General features: G+C 40.8%; 1 protein-coding gene across 1 annotated transcript in view; it reads left to right on the forward strand.

Annotated features, from left to right (window-relative positions):
- The window catches only part of Mgat5 (alpha-1,6-mannosylglycoprotein 6-beta-N-acetylglucosaminyltransferase), a 308,365-nt gene that overhangs the window by 192,495 nt on the left and 96,098 nt on the right, over positions 1–19,772 (forward strand). Inside the window, exons 10-11 of the mRNA XM_019204841.2 lie at positions 1,779–1,913; positions 7,943–8,076. Coding sequence (XP_019060386.1) covers positions 1,779–1,913; positions 7,943–8,076 — 269 coding nt within the window. The remainder of the gene's footprint in view (positions 1–1,778; positions 1,914–7,942; positions 8,077–19,772) is intronic.

A 19,772-nucleotide genomic window follows, 5' to 3' on the forward strand; every position in this document is an offset into this window, starting at 1 on the left:
CCATAGCCCATAAAGTGAATGAATTCATACATTTCTCCATCACTCACTCAGTGTCTTCTGTGAGTGGCTTTTGGTATGAAATAGAACAGAGTTTATTTAAGGAGCTGCCAATCATTTCATCATCTAAAGTAATACATTAATAACTGCACTAATTACAAATCTGTTAGTATTAATGGAGAGATGCTTGCTAGAGTGTAAGTACAGGGAATACAGAAAACTGAACATTATTCACCCCTGTGTACTTAGCTCTTAGTGGCCCTTAATGCCTAGCATACTGTGGGTACTCACACAGATACTGAACCAGCGAGTGAAGGAAGGAGTGAGTGAGTGTGTGCATAGATGAACACGTGGACTACTATGCAAGTACCAAGGACAGAAATCACCTGGGAAGCTCAGGGGAGAGCTATTAGAAATGTACCAGGCATAGACATAGCCCATGATTACAGGAAAGTGTGGTGGCATTGGTCTTTATGTACATCAAGGTCAGGGCTAGATGTGTTTTATTTAGGAAGAAAATTGTGAGAATAACATAGAACAGTGATCCTCAAATATGCCTGCAGTTAGTGTCATTTGGGATCTTTCTGTTTTATTTTTTAGGCTTTTGGGATCTCCTTAAAATCCTTATAGATTATTCCTAAGCTAGTTAAAGCACAGCCTTGAAAATAGAACACAGCCATAAGAATTTTATGATGCATCAAAGTAAATCCAGCATCCACATAAGTTTGAGAACCATTGAACACAGGGTGCACCAGAGATCCACAAACCATGGCCAAATTTAGATCTGTCTCTGTTTTTGTGAAGTTTCGTGGATCCAAGCTAATTCCATTGCTATATATGGTTTATCGCCACCTTCGTCCTACAGGGGTAGAGTTGTATGGCCTACAGAGATAAAAATATTTTTCCAACCCTTACAGAAAGTTTTCTAACCCTTAGGAAGAAATTGATTCTATGGAACCTACCCTTGTCAGAAACCCAGAGAAGAGGGACAAAGGTGCCAAAAGCAATAGGGGAGCAGCACTATACAGCAGAGGCCTATTTGAGATTTTTGTCCTTTGGAGTAGGAGTTTCACAGAGTGGTGAAGAATTATTGTAGGGTGTGAATGGTGCTAAGACTCAATAGTAATGACTACTTTTGAGTAGAAGGTAGATGCTTCGTATTTCTTCCTACCCATTAAGTTGGCATGCTACTCAAGTCCATTGTCATTTCCTGAGTGCTTTATATGTCTAGGTAGAAGAGTGAGTATACAGGTGAAAGAAAAGTTAATGAAGACGTATAATCCATAATTCTAGTTCTGTAATGCAGTCTAGCTAAAAGAATAAGTGTGACATAACAAAAAATTAGTGAACAGGGCTAGACTGTATAAGAAATAACCTGTACTGTAGAGCCTAACAAGTGCAGACATTTAGAGAACGGAGTGGTCAGATAAGAAATAAGGTAGAATATCACTTTCATATCCAGTCTTTTTTTCTGGGGGATAAGGAAAGACATACTCAAGTTAAGTACCTAATCGAAGGTCTCGTAACTGCTGTACAGATTCAGACCCACATCTTCCTTGATTTCAAATGCTGTGTTCACAGTGCTGTTTGGTTTTTCAGCATAAGAATCAGGGGTCTAGGTTGGACTTGACAGGTCAGAAGGATTGAGGCAGGTAGTAGACTTGGAAGGGCCATGCTGTCATTGCTGTTAAAAAATTTTGTAGTGGTTATTTGCGTGTTTAATTTGCCTAGTACCTCAAAGTAAGTGTTTCTTTTTTCCCTCTTTTCTGCCCTTTTTCTAGAATTATGAAGAAGGTTGTAGGAAACCGGTCTGGCTGCCCAACTGTAGGAGACAGAATCGTTGAGCTCATTTATATTGATATTGTGGGACTTGCTCAGTTCAAGAAAACTCTGGGACCCTCTTGGGTTCATTACCAGTAAGTACCGTTCTTATTTTTTTAAGCACGCCCCCCACAAGAGTAGAAAAAGATGATTAAATGTTACTTTTTGAACAGCGTGGCCTATGTTTCTCTTTCCTAATTGAAATTCAGATTTTGGACAGTGACTTTCCTACTGCCTAGAGCTATTCATTATTTTCGTTGATGTCTTGAGCAGACAAGGGTCCAGTCTCAATCCTTAATGCGTACGTAAGATTCCCCTTTCATTATGCCTAAACTGGCCTCATCTCTTAGTCAAACAAGGATGTTGATAAAATATGCAAATTGTTCCTTTTAGTGGCCCTTCGACTGGAGATGATGATGACTCCTGTCTCCCTTCCGTTCTCCTTCATCAGTGTCCTCATCATTCTCGGGAGGGAAAGCCGGGCACCTTGTGTGACAGCTGAGGTCTTTGCCTTTTTAAGATAAGTCTGAGCTGCATGTGACTGTGGTCCATGTGGTCTCTGTGCAGTGTTTATTACTTAGTAGAAGAGCCCATGATTCAGTATTTGAAACAATTTATTGGTCCACAAACATGGCACTAAATGACTTAAACTGCATAAGATTTTTTTAAAATTTTATTTCAGCCTCTCTGAAAAGACCTTCTTTGATGCTGTTGTATCTCCATCACTTCTCTTAATGCCTGCATGTGCTTTTTACAGAGTGAGAGTGGCTGCATATACCAACCTTCAAGCACAATAAACTCCTAGTTTTTTATTGAATACTTTTTAAAGGCTTTATTGTTAGTTGTCTTCTGTTTATTAGCATTTATGGTCTATAAAATATTACTATAAAATTTTGGTTTGTTTTTAAGACAGGGTCTCCCTCTGCAGTTCAGGCTGGCCTTGAACTCAGTATGTAGCCAAGGCTGGCCTTGAACTTGGGGCTATCCTCCTGCTTCAGCCTCCTAAGTGCTGGGATTACAGGTGTGTGCCACCATGCCTGTCTCTTAAAAATAACTTTTTAAAGGTTAACTAAGTTTAAACAAAGAATATCTTTTGTTTAATAGTGTCAGTATTTGAAGAATGTGGGTAAAACTTTTGAAGGCTAGGAAAGCACTGTACCAGGGGCAGTAAATGCTGATGTCAACTTCTAACTAATTTCCTAAGAGAATGTCTGGAAAATCTCAGTAAGTATAACATGGAAATCTTGCTATGTGTTTCTTTGCTGTTGCTCTTGGGTAAGGTGATGTTTTGATGGGTCTTCCACCTTAACCGGTAAATGAATTTGAATGGTCTGATCTCTTGACTCTTTTTCACGTTAGTTAAGTTTAATATTAGTAACCTGCTTTGCCCAAGGTTGTGTCAGGTTCAAGGCCTTCAAAAATCAGAAATGGGGCCAGGGATTTAGCTCAGTGGCGCCGCATCTGCCTCGCAAGCACAAGGTCCTGAATCTGATCCCTGGTACCAAAAAAAAAAAAAAAAAAAAACAATTAAAAAAAAAAAAAAAAAAAAAATCAGATGTTAAACAGAATACTAAAAATCTTCTCAAAAGCATGGAAGGAAGAGATGCCCATTATCTGTAAAATTCCATTTCATTGTACAGGGTTTTCTTCCCAGCAATATTGATTTTTCTCATTGAACAATAAATAGAAGAGATTAATGAAATAGATAGAGACTATTGATGAAATAATTAGATATACTCTCTTGTTCATTCCCTTTTTGTAATATAGTTTCATTTAAAAAAAGAAAGAAAAATATAATCTTTGTTTGGGCCAGTATACTGCTCTGCATTTTTTGTCTTCTCCTGTTGTGTGTTTTTTTCCTTGAAGTCTCCATGAATCTTGGACTAGCACATATGTTCTCAGTTAGATAGAAAGGACCATCTTTTTGGTTAATAAGCCATGTAGTAAAGGTAATTGTTTGTTTTGCTGTAGCCTTAAGGGCAGGGCTGTTGTTTTCCAGCATTTTGTGAGTGGCAGACACCTGGAAAATGTGTGAAGAAAACTGGACAGTTCAGGTCTCCCGAGACCCTTGTGTCTTTACCATTAAGAGGGGCTGTTTGGGTGGAAAAATATTCTCAGCAGCAGAGTTTAGGTCAGTTAAGAGAGGCGATGCTGTTTGTTATTCATATGGTTGCTGTACATTGGTGTTTGACTCATGTTGTACAGAAAGTGAAATGTTTATCTGGCCCTTTTGATGACTGGTCTGCATAGTAATGGCAATCAGGGGATCTGTTGGTGCTTTAGCTCTGTAGTCTTTGGTATGACTGAGCAGAGTCCCTCAGAATGCCAAACAGGTACTCTAGAAAGAAAGCCTTACCCATTTCTCCTCCCTTTACAATTAGAAGTTGTCAGCTCTCTGTGTTCCTCTTGGTTGATGGTAAGTACTATGAATTACATGCAGTGTTTTCATCCGATCTCTCAATTGGGAGCAAGCCCTTAAGCCTGTTGATTTGGGGAAAATATTTGTAAATTTTGTTCAGTTCACATGAGGATCTAGGAAATTCAGTTAAACATTTATTAAATAACTACATATATGCAACTAATTCTGCTAGGAGCTGTGAAACTCACCCTCTTCTGCTTCATCTGAGGTCTTTTGATGAGCATTGAGGAGATATAAGAAATAAGATGCAGATAGTCCAAGTCACGCCATGATTTACATCAAACTCCAAAACAGAAAGCTCCTGGCAAGGAGCTTTGGGAGCATCCATCTTAAAGTACTGTAGCTGAGAGTAAAAAGAATGTTGCAGGAGTCATTGAGATTTTGCTGAGGTTCCTGTTAGCAGAAGGCAAGCTGCCTTGAGAAACAAAGCAAGTATCGTTTGTTTTTTTTTTCCCCAGCTTTAATTGAGTTTATTGGTACATTTTAGGGATACAGTACAGTTACATTCATTGTTGGGATCTTGTACCTCTACATGACAAGTCTTGATTCTCATTTTTTCCCCTTACCCCTGCCCTCCCTTCACCCCCTCCTCCCCTCCCCATCTACAAACACTTTTTTTTTCATCTTTTCATGCAAGTGTCGTTTTAAAGTCATTAGTCTGTTCCTGATGCCCCAAACATAACAAAACATTAGAGAGATGACATAAAAGATTAAGAACAATTCCAAAACAGATGTAAAGAGTGCTCAAAGAATGAAAACTATCATTTTTTGACTTTGTTTTTCTCATTGAGTTTATTGGTGCATTTTAGGTATACAGTACAGTTACATTCATCATTGGGATCTTGTACCTTTACGTGACAAGTCTTGGTTCTCATTTTTTTCCCCTTACTCCTGCCCTCCCTTCACCCCTCCTCCCTTCCCTATTTACAAATACTTTATTTTAAATCTCCCATATCATAGATAGAGGTCAGTCCTCTACTTCTGGTTTATAAAACAAACCTATATAAGCTAGGAAATAAACAGTGCTTCAGCCAAAAGCCTCAAGTAAAAGGATGTCAAACTGTAAGTTTCTTGGAGACAGCTGATCATGGTCTTGTTGCCAAGAAACCAGAGGTAGCTTACATCTTGACTTGAAAGAAGCTCAGGCCAACAGGAGGTAGGCTCTTACTTACTAGGCAGCATTTTCTTTTTGGAAGCAAAACATTCATTGGTACATTTTAGATGTACATAATGATAATATTCATCATAGGGAATTTATACTTGTACATGATGTATTTTGCTGCTGCTTTTTTTTCCCATTTCCCCTCCCTTCGACCCCTTATTTACAAAAAGTTGCTTGTACTTTTTCCTTCTATTCTTTTTTTTTGTCTATTTTCCTTTCCCCCTCCCTCTTCCCTCATTCCCCTTCTTATTTGAACATTTTTTCTTGCTCACCAGGACTCACTTTAATTATCCAAATCAGTAGTAACAATAATAAAGTTCAAAGTTAAAAACACAGTCACCAACCTAACTTAGAGAAGAATATAGACTGTGACTTCTTTTTCTGGAGCTCTGGGGACCTGTTTTTGTCGCCCTCCTAGTTGCCTTGTTGATACAGTGGAAACTGGCAAGCCAGGCATGGTGGTGTGCACTTGTAGTCCTAGCTGCTCAGCCGCAGACTGAGGCAAGAGGATTGTGGGAGCTCACGAGTTCAAGACCACTCTGGGCAACATAGCGAGACTCGTTCTTAAGAAAATTGCCCTTTTGATCAGAGTGTGTTTACCGAAAGCCTAACAAGGGAATTATTTCTGTGGTCAGCTTTTATTTCATTCTGTGATTATAGCCTTCCCTCATACTCTTTTTTTTCTTCCTTGTGTAAACAAATGGGGTTAAGAAAATCACATTAAAAATGGCAATTAACAGTTGTGCTTCCTAGAAAAAAAAAATCTGTTGTGGTATTTGGATTTTGTTGTTGTTTGTTTTGGACTCTTACAGCGAAGTGAAAATTTTAAAATTGAAACAGTGTTTTTCTAATAATAGTAGAATATAGAAGAAAGAAACTGAGTCACATCCTTAAAATTGTTATTGTCTTCATCTGATGCTCTAATCTATATGTTATGCCTGGTGGTCCAGTAAAAGTTTTTCAGAAGTATTATTGATAAGAACAACAGAAAAATAGATGTTTTTATTAGCCATTCAGGAGCTTAATTTGCAGGAATGTTTTGAGAATTGGTGATGAAATCAGTGTAACCAAAGTCAGTAAATTTTGTTTCAGTATTAACTCCTTCCCGTTGGTGATTCTTTCCCACCCTCTAGAGCTGTGGTCAGAAGACATCTGTCAAGGGCCTGCTAGTAAATATTTGAGACTTTATAGTCCATACATACATTCTCAGCTCTGTTCCTACAGCATGAAGGTAGTAACAGATAATAGGAATAGGGTGTCATTGCATTCATATAAAACTTTATTTTTAAATTCATAAATATGAAATTCGTATAATTTTTACATGTCACACAATATTCTGCTGTTTTTAAAAAATCTAAAGACTATCCTTAGGCCATAGCCACACAAAAGTAGGTTTTAGGCCCCCTTTGGCCTTTGGTAGCATAGGCAAATGAAACATCTTCAGTTGTGTTCCATCAGGCTCTAGAAAAATTAAGTTCTATGGTTATTAGGTACATAAAAATGTCATACCCATTGAGTCAGATTCTAAGCATAGTTCACCTTGTGTGGTCATGACAGAATACCTGAGCCTGAATAACTTAACGATGGAAAGAAGCTAATTTCTCACCATTCCAAAGTCTGGAAAGTCCCAGGTGGAGGGCCACATCTGGTGAGGGCCATCTTGCTGTGCCATAGACTAGGGGAAGGCATGGCAAAGTGAGAGAAAAAGAGCCAGTTGGCCTAAGTCCTGTATCTTCCCCTTTTCTCATGAAGCCATTAATGCCATCCTGGGCACCCATCCTCAAGCCCTCTAACCCTGAGTACCTCTCAGAGGCCCCAGCTCAGACTGCCGTCGACCTATGAATTTGAGGATTAAGATTCCGATGCGTGAGCTTTCAGGGGATTAGTCACAATAGCGCAACCTATATCTAAAATCAAATAGTCCAGTTAGCTGATATAAATATTAAAAATTTATAGTGGGAGACACAGCACATGGCCCATGCATCAAGCAAATTGAGACCTGTAGAGGTAGGAACTCTGTTTCTGTAATAACCACTGTATGCTGGGAGTATAGCGGTAAATATCGCAGACCCGACTAACGCTTTGAGGAAACTTTTCATTTTACTGATCCTCGACAGTCTGCTATGTTATTAGACTATCTGAAACAAATCCTGTCTACTCTGTGATGGCGTTGGTTCTCAAATCACAAATGTAGCTGCTTGGTATAGTTATTCTAGAGCAGTAGTAGCAAACCTTACAGAGCTTTCAATGATGCAAACAGCCTACTGCAGCCTGCATGCCGTAGGTTCACCACCGTTGTTGTAGAGCGCTACTGGCTGTGGATGTAGCTCAGAGGTAGAATGGTTGCCTAGCATGTGCAAGGCTCTGGGTTCAGTTCTTGGCTCTGTAAAAAATAAAAGATAACACCTATCAATTCTTGCCTGGTAGCATTTTTCATTTAAAATATTTGTCTGTTTTTGGTAGTCCTTGAAGAGGCTAGAGCTTTTTCTTTTTGGACTTTGAGGTCAAGGTTGTAGCTTTACACACATCGCTTTTCCTTTCAGGTGCATGCTCAGAGTCCTGGATTCATTTGGTACTGAGCCAGAGTTTAATCATGCGAATTATGCCCAGTCGAAAGGCCACAAGACCCCCTGGGGAAAATGGAATCTGAATCCTCAGCAGTTTTATACCATGTTCCGTGAGTATTTATGTTCCTCCTCTACCTTCCAGAATGCCACCAAAGGCAACCATCTATTTGGGGTTGTTATTTTCAAGACCCTTAGGTGAAGAAGTGTGTGCTCTTGAACCTTTTGCTTGGGATAAGTGAATTTTTCTTTTAATTGGAGTTGAAAATCTATGTGAGCAATTTGTGAAAAGCCTTGGAAATGTTTTGGAGAAAAATGTTGACCACAGATTGCCTGTAGAAAAGAACTTCAGGCCACCTTTGGATTGGCACAGCCTAAGTACACCTTGTGCTACACTGATGCTGCCGAGGGTCTACTTCGTTTTTAAGGAGGAGTGTTGTCTACATAACTATATATTAATGAATTAAGTGCCAGATTTTCCAGAGGAAAAACATCTGGCCTTTTCTAAGTGCAGCTGTTTTAAACTCATTTTGTACTCTACTGACTTCCTCAACACTGGACTTAGAACGAGATTCTCCCCTCCCCTGCCAACCTGGTAGCACTGTGGTCAGTAACAGTGACTATTTTATGAGGGAAGAGAGTTCATAAACAGGACGGTGCGCTGACAGCTGGCCCTACTGTTAGACTTTTAGAATTTTCCGTTTCTGGGCCATTCTTTTCTAGTCCTCACCAGGCTCCTTACTGTTACTTTGCATTTTTCTGCTTAAATAGAGCCTCATTTCTAATTAGTTGATGATTATGAAGCCAAGTACCAAATCTGATAGCCTTTGTGCCAAAAATATGTATATATTATTTAAGTCACTACAGCATAGTAACAAAGTGAAGTTCTTTTCTGAAAAAGAACAGCTACATGAGTGAAATGGTTAGTTTGAATGCTCAGAGTAGAAAATTCCCGTTTTCTAAAATTACCAGTGTAATTTTAACCCAGAGATTTCCATTCTAGAAATCATTTCAGAGATGTCAGTCTGTCTGCTTTGTTGAGTGAGGACCTGAGAGAGCCCTTCTCGTGCGGCCACCCTGTCCTTTGCACGCAAACACCCCAAAATGACCCTTTATTCAGGCTCACTCAATGTAATGCCAAGTAAACTGGGTTAATCCTTGGGTGTTGGTTCAAAGGGGAAAATGAAGGGTTACAGCTGATGAGGGGAGTGGTTTCTAAAATCAACTTATATTTAAATGTCATTTTAGCTCAGAGAAGTTGGCAAGAGCGTGCTGTATGCCTTGTCAACATTATTATTGCCCCTGGAGCTATATTATCCTGTTATTACAACCTGTCCCTGGCACACAGAGTTCAGGGAACAACTAATATTTGGCACCTTAGGTGATAGGTGGCTGTCGGCACGGTCAGGCATGATTAGAGTTAAGCCTGTGGTTTGTCTTTGTTGTGAAACTTGAGAGGCTAGGATGAGGTGACGCTGAACAAACTAAGAAATGAACTGTGTGCTATGCCAAGTGACGTAAAATGTTACCTCTGTCCAAAATGGCCTAAGCTGCCTGGAGGATATGTAGGCATGCGCCCTCCAAAATGCAGTGTTTTCTTTTGTCCAGGCTGAGAGAGGAGAGTTGTTCCATCAAGTGTAGACTTCTCTTTCAGAATGGTAAGATATAGCGCCCTGCAAACCTATATTGTGTTCCATAGTACTCGTTGATTGAATTTTGAAAGAGATTCACTGTTTAAAGTGTTACTTAGGGCTGGGGATTTTGCTTATTGGGGTGCTGCTGCCTGCCTTACAAGCGCAATGTCCTGAGTTAGATCCCCGGTACCAAAAAAAAAAAAAAAAAAAGTTCCTGAAATGTAATCCCACCTACTCGGGGCTGAGGCAGGAGAATCACAAGTTTGAGATCAGCCTGGGAAAGTTAGGGGTCCCTTATGTCAAAATAAAAATAAAAAGGATAGGGATATGGCTCAGTCACTTACCTAGCATATGGGAGGCCCTCGGTTCCATCCCCAGTATCTGGAAAAACTATGTAACTAAAGCTGGAAGCACAGAGTAATTTCTATTAATCTGGGAAGAGAGATAAGTTTCCTAACTGTTACAGAATTCAGCAGGAATCGGTGAAATTTGATACGTTTTACTGCCTTCTTAAAAAAAAGGAAATTTATAGCAAAACATTCGCAAATGCTATAGGCACTATGATTTGCCTTTATATTCATAGTAGGAAATATTTATGTTGTTATTTGAAATTGTTATAGTGTGGGAACTAAGATTTTCGGTATGTGATAAAGGGAGAACTGGCATAAAGGCTATGTAATATTCAGTTCGAATAGGAAATAGCAACATGTACCTTTTTTTTTTCCTTTAAGAAGAAGTTTCCCAGCTCTGCTTTGAAAAGGAACAAAAGAAAAGTGAAGTCACCCTGATGCGTAGCAATGATTCCTTAGCGCTCACACTGGGGTTCCCCAAATTATCTTTTCTCAGTAAAAGGAGCCTCCTCCTAGGGTCAAGAACAGATCACAGGTCCAATGCAGGGATCAAGATGGACCATCTTACCATGCCAGAAGGAAAAGAAAGGAAGCCAAGGAGGACTGCTGGGGTGGAATCAAGAGGACACAGGGCCCCAGAATAGGGTAGTGTGAGCGTGAAAAGACACTGGTTAAAATCAAATGAAAAAAAAGTTGAGACCAAAATGATGCACCGAGCAAGAAAACCCCACAAGATGTAGTTGGTCACCTTTACAAGTTGCTAGGACACTTGACTCATTATTCTAAAAAAAATAAATAAATAAAGAGGAAAAGAATCCATCTTTGATCTTCCTGCCTTTCAAGCACAAATTATATTTGAAATAATCAAATGGTTGATGAGAGAAAGTTGTTAATCACAGAGAAATCAGAGATAATAAATGCAGAAGGAATGAAGAATTAGAAAATGAGCATTTTGAGGAGCTTAATGAGACAGTGAAGCAAGGCCTCGCCAGTGGTTCTAAATCCATGGGAAAACCTGTCATGGGACAGGTTGATGGAAAACTTTCTTGTGGATAAGGCTGTCTTGAATGGAGGAAATATGGAAATGAGTAGAGAAATGAAGCAGTTTGAGGCATTTATCATGGTGAGATAGATGTATGTAGAATTTGCAGCACAGAACAGTTTGTCCTGCTCTTTCTCATCCAGAGCCTACCCACAGTGAATTTGGAGACTTCTTGCTGGAAAGTCCCTCTCTTCTCTATGACAGGAGCAATGTCCACCCCAGGTGTTTGGATAAATGTGGCTATTCTTGTGCTCTGAAGGGAAAAACTGTTCCTTTGAATTAAGAAGAAAATGACCAAAATTATATTTACTAGTGAAACTCACTAGTACTTGGCATGTGGTCCCATAGTCATCATTATATAAATGATGTATAAATGTGCTCATACATTGAAGGTATTAGAGGCTCTTGTGCATTTAGATTATTTTCTGTTGTTGGGGTACCTGATGGAAAATTTAAACAACAAAGAAATAGTGTTTTCTTTGTAGAATCGAGTCAGTTGTTTTAGGAGGTTTGCAACATTGCAGCATGTGTGCATTGAAGAGAGCGCTCAGCACAGAGAAAGAGAAAAACTACTCATTGGTGCAACATCTTTAGGACCATTCAAATGAAATCTACTGGACCAGCACATGTTCGCTTCTTAAATATTCGTGTCACATTTCATACTTAAAGGTTTTTCCAGTTTCTCCTCTGATTTCTTGCTAACGTGGTAGGAATTCTACAAATTGTAAAGCTTTGGTTTGTGTGTGTGTGTGTGTGTGTGTGTGTGTGTGTGTGTTGTTTTGCCCCAAACTTGTTTTCCAAATTCACTGGAATGACCCCCTCTTTGTATCCTGAGTGTTATAAAGCATTTTAGGATATATCAGCATAGACCACTACTTCTGGTACCTTCTCCATCAGGACCAGGTGGTGAGACACACTAAGGCCCTTTGATGAGATTGTGGAGTGATGAATTTTTCCCGGAAGCTGATAAGTGCCATTCCTGGTTTAGGGCCCTAGTTCTGCTTTCACCTCATGTCCGCATTTAGCAGGGCTATGGATCAAGGCGCTAAAGCTGTCCTGCGGCCCTAGAGCAGCTCTTGAAAACTCAGCTTGGATCAAGCCTGCCTCCTCAGAGCCTGCACAGCTTTTCCTTTGTCTCAGGAGACCTTTTCTTATCCACAGCGAAGTATTCACATCCTCTGATTCTCTGGCCTCAAGTCCCCCTTTTCTTCTCTGTCCAGCACATACTGTAATCTTCCAAGTCTTCACCTCTCAGAAGGCACCACCCAGTTTTGTAACCACCCCTGCCGCCTTCAGATCATCCCATAGCAGAATTTTATTCAAACTGTTTTCAGTGACTTTTTCTTCCTCTTCAATCTACAAAATGAAGAGTAAATCGTAATCGTATTGGAAAAACAAAGTCATCCCCCACTGAGAAAGGTTCCTCAAAACACAGTGTAACCATTATTATTTTTTCACATGTGCGTTTTTTACATAGCTGTATATACAAAAATTTTGCAGCTCCTTTTTTTCCCCACAATATATCATATTCTTTTCTAAGATTCTACTGTGACTTGAAAACGTTTCCAATGCTCTTTTAAGAGTCCATCAAATGACCATCTCCTATGTGTATGTATTTGGAGATATTTTGTTTTTATTTGTAGAGAATTAATGGTGGGATTTTCTGTGCTTGCCAGAGGCGTGGGTTGGCTCTAAATCTGGGCATCATTTCAGACTCTGCCTTAGTCCACTGAAGATAATGCTTGCTTTAAACTCTGTAGAGCAATCCCTTTTTTTTTTCCCTGTCTTAAGATGTGTTATACCTTAGTAAACAATGGGAAAAAAATCTGCCCACACAAAAAGAGACAGTGTTTGCCTAAACCACTTAAAAGAGAAAAATAAAACCCTCAAATTGATTATTTGCACTGCGTATTATACCATATTTGAATAGCTCTAATTATCTGCTCAACACCCACTTTCACAACTTCATCTGGTTTATGTAAAAACATCAGCTGGGATAAAAATCTTTTATCTAATTGAATTTTTACTGTCTTTCCCTGGAGGCTGTAGCTGAAAGCAGCAATGGTAGTTATGACGAGGTTGCCCTTCCCCCACCACCACTGTTTCAGATAAGCTTCGGTGTAGATCATTTTTTTTTTTAGCCCCACATAAGCTGTAGTAACCTTCCAAGGCTGTGTGTGCTATAATCGCACTGTCCATATCACTGCTATGCACTTCCTTGTTCCCTAAGCAAAGTTTATATTGGTTTATCTGTTGAGTAACTGTAATGATTAAGGTGTCACTTTCTGTGTGATGACACTGGAAAATATGCCTTCTGGGTGCTCATGTTCTACGTTGTCCTCTAGCCTGGGGAATATGGAATGTTTCTTGGCATGTGAGGACATCTGGGGCAGAAAAGACTGAGCTGTAATAGGGAGTTGAATAAGGAACAGATTGGGATTCTGGATGTGTTCACTTTAGAGCCTTTCCATTTTACCTGCAGCTCCTTGAATATTTTTTTTTAACCAACCCCTTCCCCAAATCCCTATAAGGTGCTCCTTAGCAGAGAGTAGACAAGTGACTAAACCTGAGTATTTTCTTTTCCATATGAGTGCGAAATAAAATTATATTGGAATTTTTATTTGGTTGTTGCTTTCAGTTCGAGTTTCGATAGAGAGAGAGTATCTTTTGATACCTGTGGGTCCTTAAGTCTCTGCTGTCCGAAAGCTTACTTTAAGAGGGATCTGGAGGCACACACACAGAAACAAGGCTGTATCATACTTCTACTGCAGGGGTACAGACCCAGGGAATGAAGCGCGAAACAGGTGTGAACATAGAAGCCTGTCCTGTTTGTCCCCTCACTTGCTCCTGGAACTGTTTCTTGAAGAGTTGGTTCACAGTGAAGTGACCAGCTCATCCCAGTTTTCTGGCTAAATGACCTGCATGATAAGACCACTCCCCAAGCCAGGCAAAGTGGAACAGCCAGGCACCCTAGTTCACAGTGGCAAAGATACAGGCCAGAGTGAAAAGTGAAAAAGTGTAGGAGATAAAAATCCCACTGCTGAAATAGTTACAGGAAAAGGTGGCAGAGCAGAGGACTGAATGCTTCGTGCAGTGACCTTCATGGGAATCACAGGATGAAACCGTGAGCTTCTCCAAGTTGGCTTCTTTGGCTGATACAACTTTGCTTCCAGTGTTTTTTCTCCTTTAAGGATTCTAGGATCAGGTATTGGAGAAAATTTTCATGCTGTTTTTTGTTAAGCAGTTGCAGGGGAGGAGGTAAGTGGAGCGAATACAAGTTCATCCCATTGGGATTACAGTTGGTGAAAGAGGGCTGGTATCTTTGTTCCTGTGCTTTATATAAGTAGTATGACAGCTCCTTTTCTCAAGCTCAGTGTCCCACATTTAAAGAAAACTGGCCAAGATAAAAGTGGCAAAGCTGGGATTTGAACCCAACCTCCCTCTGACCCCTCTGCTAGAGTTCTAAACCTTGAATGCACATTAAAATCACCTATTGACACAGACTACAGAACCTGGAATGGGCCACAGTATTTGCCTTTGATGAGATGTTAGCGGTGTTGGTGCTGCTGGATCTGGTACCACACCTTGAAAATCCCTGCCTCCCACTGTGAGAACCAAGTGGCTGAAGTGAGGTGATTCAGCACAAGCTTTGTTGCCTTGAAGTTGTAGGCCTAGCCTGGGCAGCCAGAGTTCACCATTTAGAAACTGGCAATCTTCTTTCTCTACAGATGTCTCCCACTTTCTCTGGCTGCAGAATGACATGGCTTTTCTCCGGCTCTGGACAGCAGGGCTCCCTCTAGCTCCCCACTTTCTTGCTCAGCAGCCACTCCTCTCACCCTTTGGAAATCAGCAGGTAGCCTCTGTCCATTGTTTTAGTTTTCATTGGCCAGCAGAACAGGAATAAAGCTACAATTAGAGAGAGACCAAGGTGCCCAAGAGAGACCAAACCCCACGTGGTCATTGTGAAGTGAGTGATACGTGGCAGTGAGCAGTGTTTAGGGGCCCCACTGTGTTCTCTTTTTGGTCCGTCTGGCCCTGCTGGCCTCTCCTGGGTTGTCTTGCCTTTTGGCTGTTAGGTACCTTCCATGATGCCTTGTTCTCTCTTCTCCAGGCTGCTTAACCAGGAAAGCCCTGTGTTCCTTTAACCCCGACACCTACATACTTCCACTACAGACCCTCTCATCCTTTGAGGAAGTGCCACCTTTTCTGGAAGCATTTCTTCTCAGAGCCAACTACTCTATTCAGTGGCTCTCACCCACCCAGCCCCATTTCAGCCCCGGTTCCACACTGTAATCCCCACTGGTGTGATTCTTGCTGAGTCCTCAGTGCCTGTATTAGTCTTCTCTGCACACTGTGGGTGTTAAATAAATATTTGTCAAATCAATGAATAAAGAACCAATAGAGTCAAGTTTTTCTGAGGAAGTTAATTAAACCACAGATCAGAGCATAACACTGCTCTGCTCAGAATGCCATGACCCATGTATTTTGCTGTAGTGAAAGGCACATCCTACGGTAGCAGCTTGAAGGCCCAGTGTAGTCTGGCTGTGGCTCCTACTGCACTCCTTCCTGATCTCTGTCTAAACTTCTTGATGTCTCATATTCACTACAGTCACTTTCCTACCCCAGGACCTTTGCAGTAGTTGTTATCTTTTCTGGAACCTTCTTCCCTTAGACTTTCCCATCTCTGCCTCAAGTTTGACCACTTGCCAATCTGATTATTTAAATACAGGGTGATCAAAGATGGCATTTTCATTAATTTTTATAAGGTAGTATAACAGGAAATACAAAAATAAAACTTTTATTAAATTTATTCAGTATAAGAATCGACTGGTTGAAGTGACACCTGTCCGAATGATGCTTGGTAAAGTCAGCACGTAAACACGCTGCCCGAGTGACATTTGGGATAAACTGTTATGTTCAACTCAGATGTACTTTGAGGTATACCTTGAGTCCACCATCTTCGTGCCTCTCTCTCCTGTTTTATTTCCCCCATCCCTCCGAGCATTTGTTTCACTTATTTTGCTTGTTTTCTTTTTCCTCCCCTGGCCCCTGAAGTGAATAATGGTTGTGATTTGTCTGTCTTTCTCGTGGCTGGTGCTCAGTGGCTCCGTCCACCTGGTAGGCATTGAGAACATGTTTATCAGTGGAATTAAGTTAAATTGAAGGATAACACCTCTCCAGCCACAGTCCATGTGACATTGCAGGGATGGGTGAAAAGTTGTGCAGATTTGAAAATGCATATGCTTCGTGAAGCTAGTGACCTCATCTTCCTGTCTTCTTTCTGTACCCTTTACCTGGTTAGAATTTCAAGAGTTCTTCTAACGACACTCATTGTCACTGTCACTGCATTCTTCCTTTTTGAGATTTTGCCAGGACTGGGGGCTCACAGCCATTTTTATTTGCCTGTCAGGTCAGAATAGTAGCTTATGGTTCAGAAATTTGGCCTGATTAAAATAGAAATTTTAGAAACAAGTGGATTCTCTTCCCTGCAGACGGTAAAACTTCTAGCTGTCACTGAGGATCAGTTGCTTCCAGACAGTGTCTAAATTATTAGGGCATGACAGTCAAAGGAGGTATCTGTGACTGAAATTACCCTAGTGGCCTTTGACTTGGATTGGGAGAAGTCTTCCCTTTTATGTCAGTGCGGACCTGTGAGCAATAGAATCAGCCTCAGTTACTCCCATCTGAGTCTCAGCCTCTAGGAGTGATGCTCTTCTAGGGAGTCCATTCTCTCCTAAATTGCTTTTTGACACTTGAAGAATTTACTCCAGTGTGCCTTCTGTCAACAATGCAGGCGCTCATCTTTTCAGCTCAGCTGTACATTAGTTCCCCTAACCTGGATCCTAGATTTCTCTCTCAAAGAGCCTAGCGTTTGAAAATAAAAATCAATTTTGGTAAAACTTGAAACGTAATATCACTACCTATGCAGTTTTGTAAACCAAATTATTTTGGTGTTAATTTATCAAGTTGATAAATGTGTACCCTACACCTATAATACATATATTGACCTGGGGTACATTTTTTTGTCACTGAGACATAACACCTGACATTCACAACTTAAGGGAGAAGAGATTTATTTTGGCTCACGTTTTCAGTCCATGCCTTGGCTCCAAAGCAGGAGTGCATGACAGAGGGCCATACCAGAGGAAAAGCTTCTCTTCCTCCTGGCATCTTAGAAGCAGAGAGCTAAAGGAGGAGCCTAGGAGAGAGAGACCTTCCTAGATCAGGTCCCCAGGACATCCCACCTCCTGACACCATGCCAGCTATAGCACACCTGTAATCCAGTCACCTTCCACATGCCCCTGCCTCTGAGCACATAGTTTCTCGAAGAGTGACATGCAACTTTGGCTTATTAATCTCAAGAGTTATTAATTAGTCAAGCATTCCAGAAATATTTACTCAATAGTACTAGGCTCTGTGCTCCAGGAAGTCAAGTACATAAACCATGCTTGGTTCTCAGGGAGTGTCCAGTCTATCCAGAAAGATATCAGTGTGTGATAAAGGCTCCAACTCTCCCTGGTTTGAGAGCAATGAAGAGCTGTGCTTAGTCTGGAGTGGAGAGATCCCTTACCCCGAGACACAGTAGGCATGCCAAGCACATGATGGCCTGAGATAAGACAGTAAGATGCTGCCCAGTACTTGTGAGTCATAGTTGCGCAGAGACAGCCCTGGGAGTGTGACCAGAAACAAAATGGAGTGATGGCTTCATTGGACTCTACATCATCCTGGAGGGGGTGAAGATTTTCAGCAGGAAACCATTGTTGTCCAAATTTGTTTTGTAGAAGTATTTGCGGAGAGTGGATTAGGGTTAGAGATTAACGGGGAAGGGAGAAAAGTGCAGGGTTTTAGGTATAGGAGCTGTTTAGAAATCTACCACAGAGTTTACAAGTATGGTGACATACAATATCCATTGAGTTAAGTTGTCAGGAATTGGACGGAGTATATTAGATGAGATGCCTGTCATAATGACTTGGTCACAAAGCTTTGTTGGTTTTTATCTCTAGGAATTGTTGAAACCAGCCATAGGGAGAACTGAATACAGGCTTGGCAGACGTTTTCACTCTATATCTCCACTTTGCATTTCTCTGAGTTGGTGTCATTTTCAGACAGGCTATCTTTACATGTATTAGTCAGCCTTCCCACCACTGAGACAAAATTCTTGACCCCTGAAACCTAAAAGAAAAGTGGTTTATTTTGGTTCACAGTTAGAGAGGGTTCATTCCATGATTGGCTGGCTCCGAGGCAGAAGTGGCCTGATGGAAGGGCGTGACAGAGGAAAATAGCTTAAATCGTAGCAGTCAGGAAACAGAGCTAGAGAAGGAGGGGGCCAGGAACAAGAATATAGGGACAGGGATTTAGTTCAGGGGCACCATGCCACACTGTAAGTGCAAAGTCCTAAGTGCAGTTACCAGTACAGGGGCAAAAAATTGAAAGAATATACCCTTCTAGGTCATGCCCCCAGTGACCCACCCCCTCCAACCAGGCCCTGCTTCTGGACCGAACATTTTGGCTATGAACTCATGAGTGGATTCTTCTACTGATGACTGTAGTGCATCCATGATCCAGTCACCTTCCCAGAGTCCCACCTCTGAATGAATGAGACCTTGAGGAGAAAGTTTAAATCCAAACCATAACATATGGGCACTCAGGGAGCCCCTACAGCTCTAGACTCCCACCCTAACAGCTTAGGGGGCAGACATTCACTTCAAAAGTGGTTCTGACTAGTCATGGAGCAGCCATGTTTGGCATAACTTGGGTTGTGAACCTGATTTTGAACTGATCCTTCATTAGGCAGATTATTCTGAATTAGTTGCCTATCCCTGGAGGCAAGAATAGGGTGGGGATTAGGATTGGCACCCTGTCAGCCACCTGCACGAGCATGCAGAGTTGAGAGAAGTGTGGTCATTTCCCCAGAGGGATGCTCGCCAACCAGAGCCATGGGTTATCTTTGACATACCGTCATATCGTGCCTCTTTAACAAGCAGTGGTGAGCTGTGGTTATTTTCAAGAAAGATACCTGTGGCATATTGTGAAAGTACAGAAAGATGTTTGCAAGAATAGATGTAATAGAGGGCCGAGGATTTAGCTCAGTGGTTCCGGTGCCTGCCTTGCAAGCACAAGGGCCCGAGTTCAATCCCTAGGACTGAAGGAAAAAAACAAAAAGAATAGATGTAATAGGATCTAGTGTTAGTTTGAGGATAAAAAGATCCATAAATCTTGGGGGGAAAAGTCAACTAATAGTAGCTATTTATTTCTAGGTGGTAAGATGATGAATAATGTTTTTTCCTTATATTTTCCTCTATTATCTGAAAAAAGTTTTATACTGAGAATATATTTCAGTTATAATCAGGAAAGCCCATAAAAGCATTTATATTTAGGGGAAACAAAAGCTTGTTTATTGCAGAAATCTTGGTTAAAAAAAAAAACTGATGAGGCTTGAACTAAGAAAGATGGAGAAGAGGGAAGATTTTGGAAAGCTAAGGGCCCTGAGTCTTGGAAACTGTGAGGGCCGAAGAATGAGCTCAGGCTGAGTGTGCAGTGTTGGCCTTTGATGATAGATGGAGGTTGTCCATGAAACAGGATTAGAGGTGTTTGGGACTCACTGGTCATAAAAACATGTTGGAATTCATACCACTGAAATAAAGGTACTTTATTTTGACTTAATAAAAATTTTGAATGATATTTTAAAGAAGACATTATTACTCCTTGGTAGTATAGTGTGTACTTCATTTATTAAGTAATTGGTAAGCTCCTGAGAGGCAAAATCTCTTACATTTTAATCA

The sequence above is a fragment of the Fukomys damarensis genome, unplaced genomic scaffold (genome assembly GCF_012274545.1).
Source record: "Fukomys damarensis isolate Sample0158 unplaced genomic scaffold, DMR_v1.0_HiC HiC_scaffold_29, whole genome shotgun sequence".
NCBI lineage: Eukaryota > Metazoa > Chordata > Mammalia > Rodentia > Bathyergidae > Fukomys > Fukomys damarensis.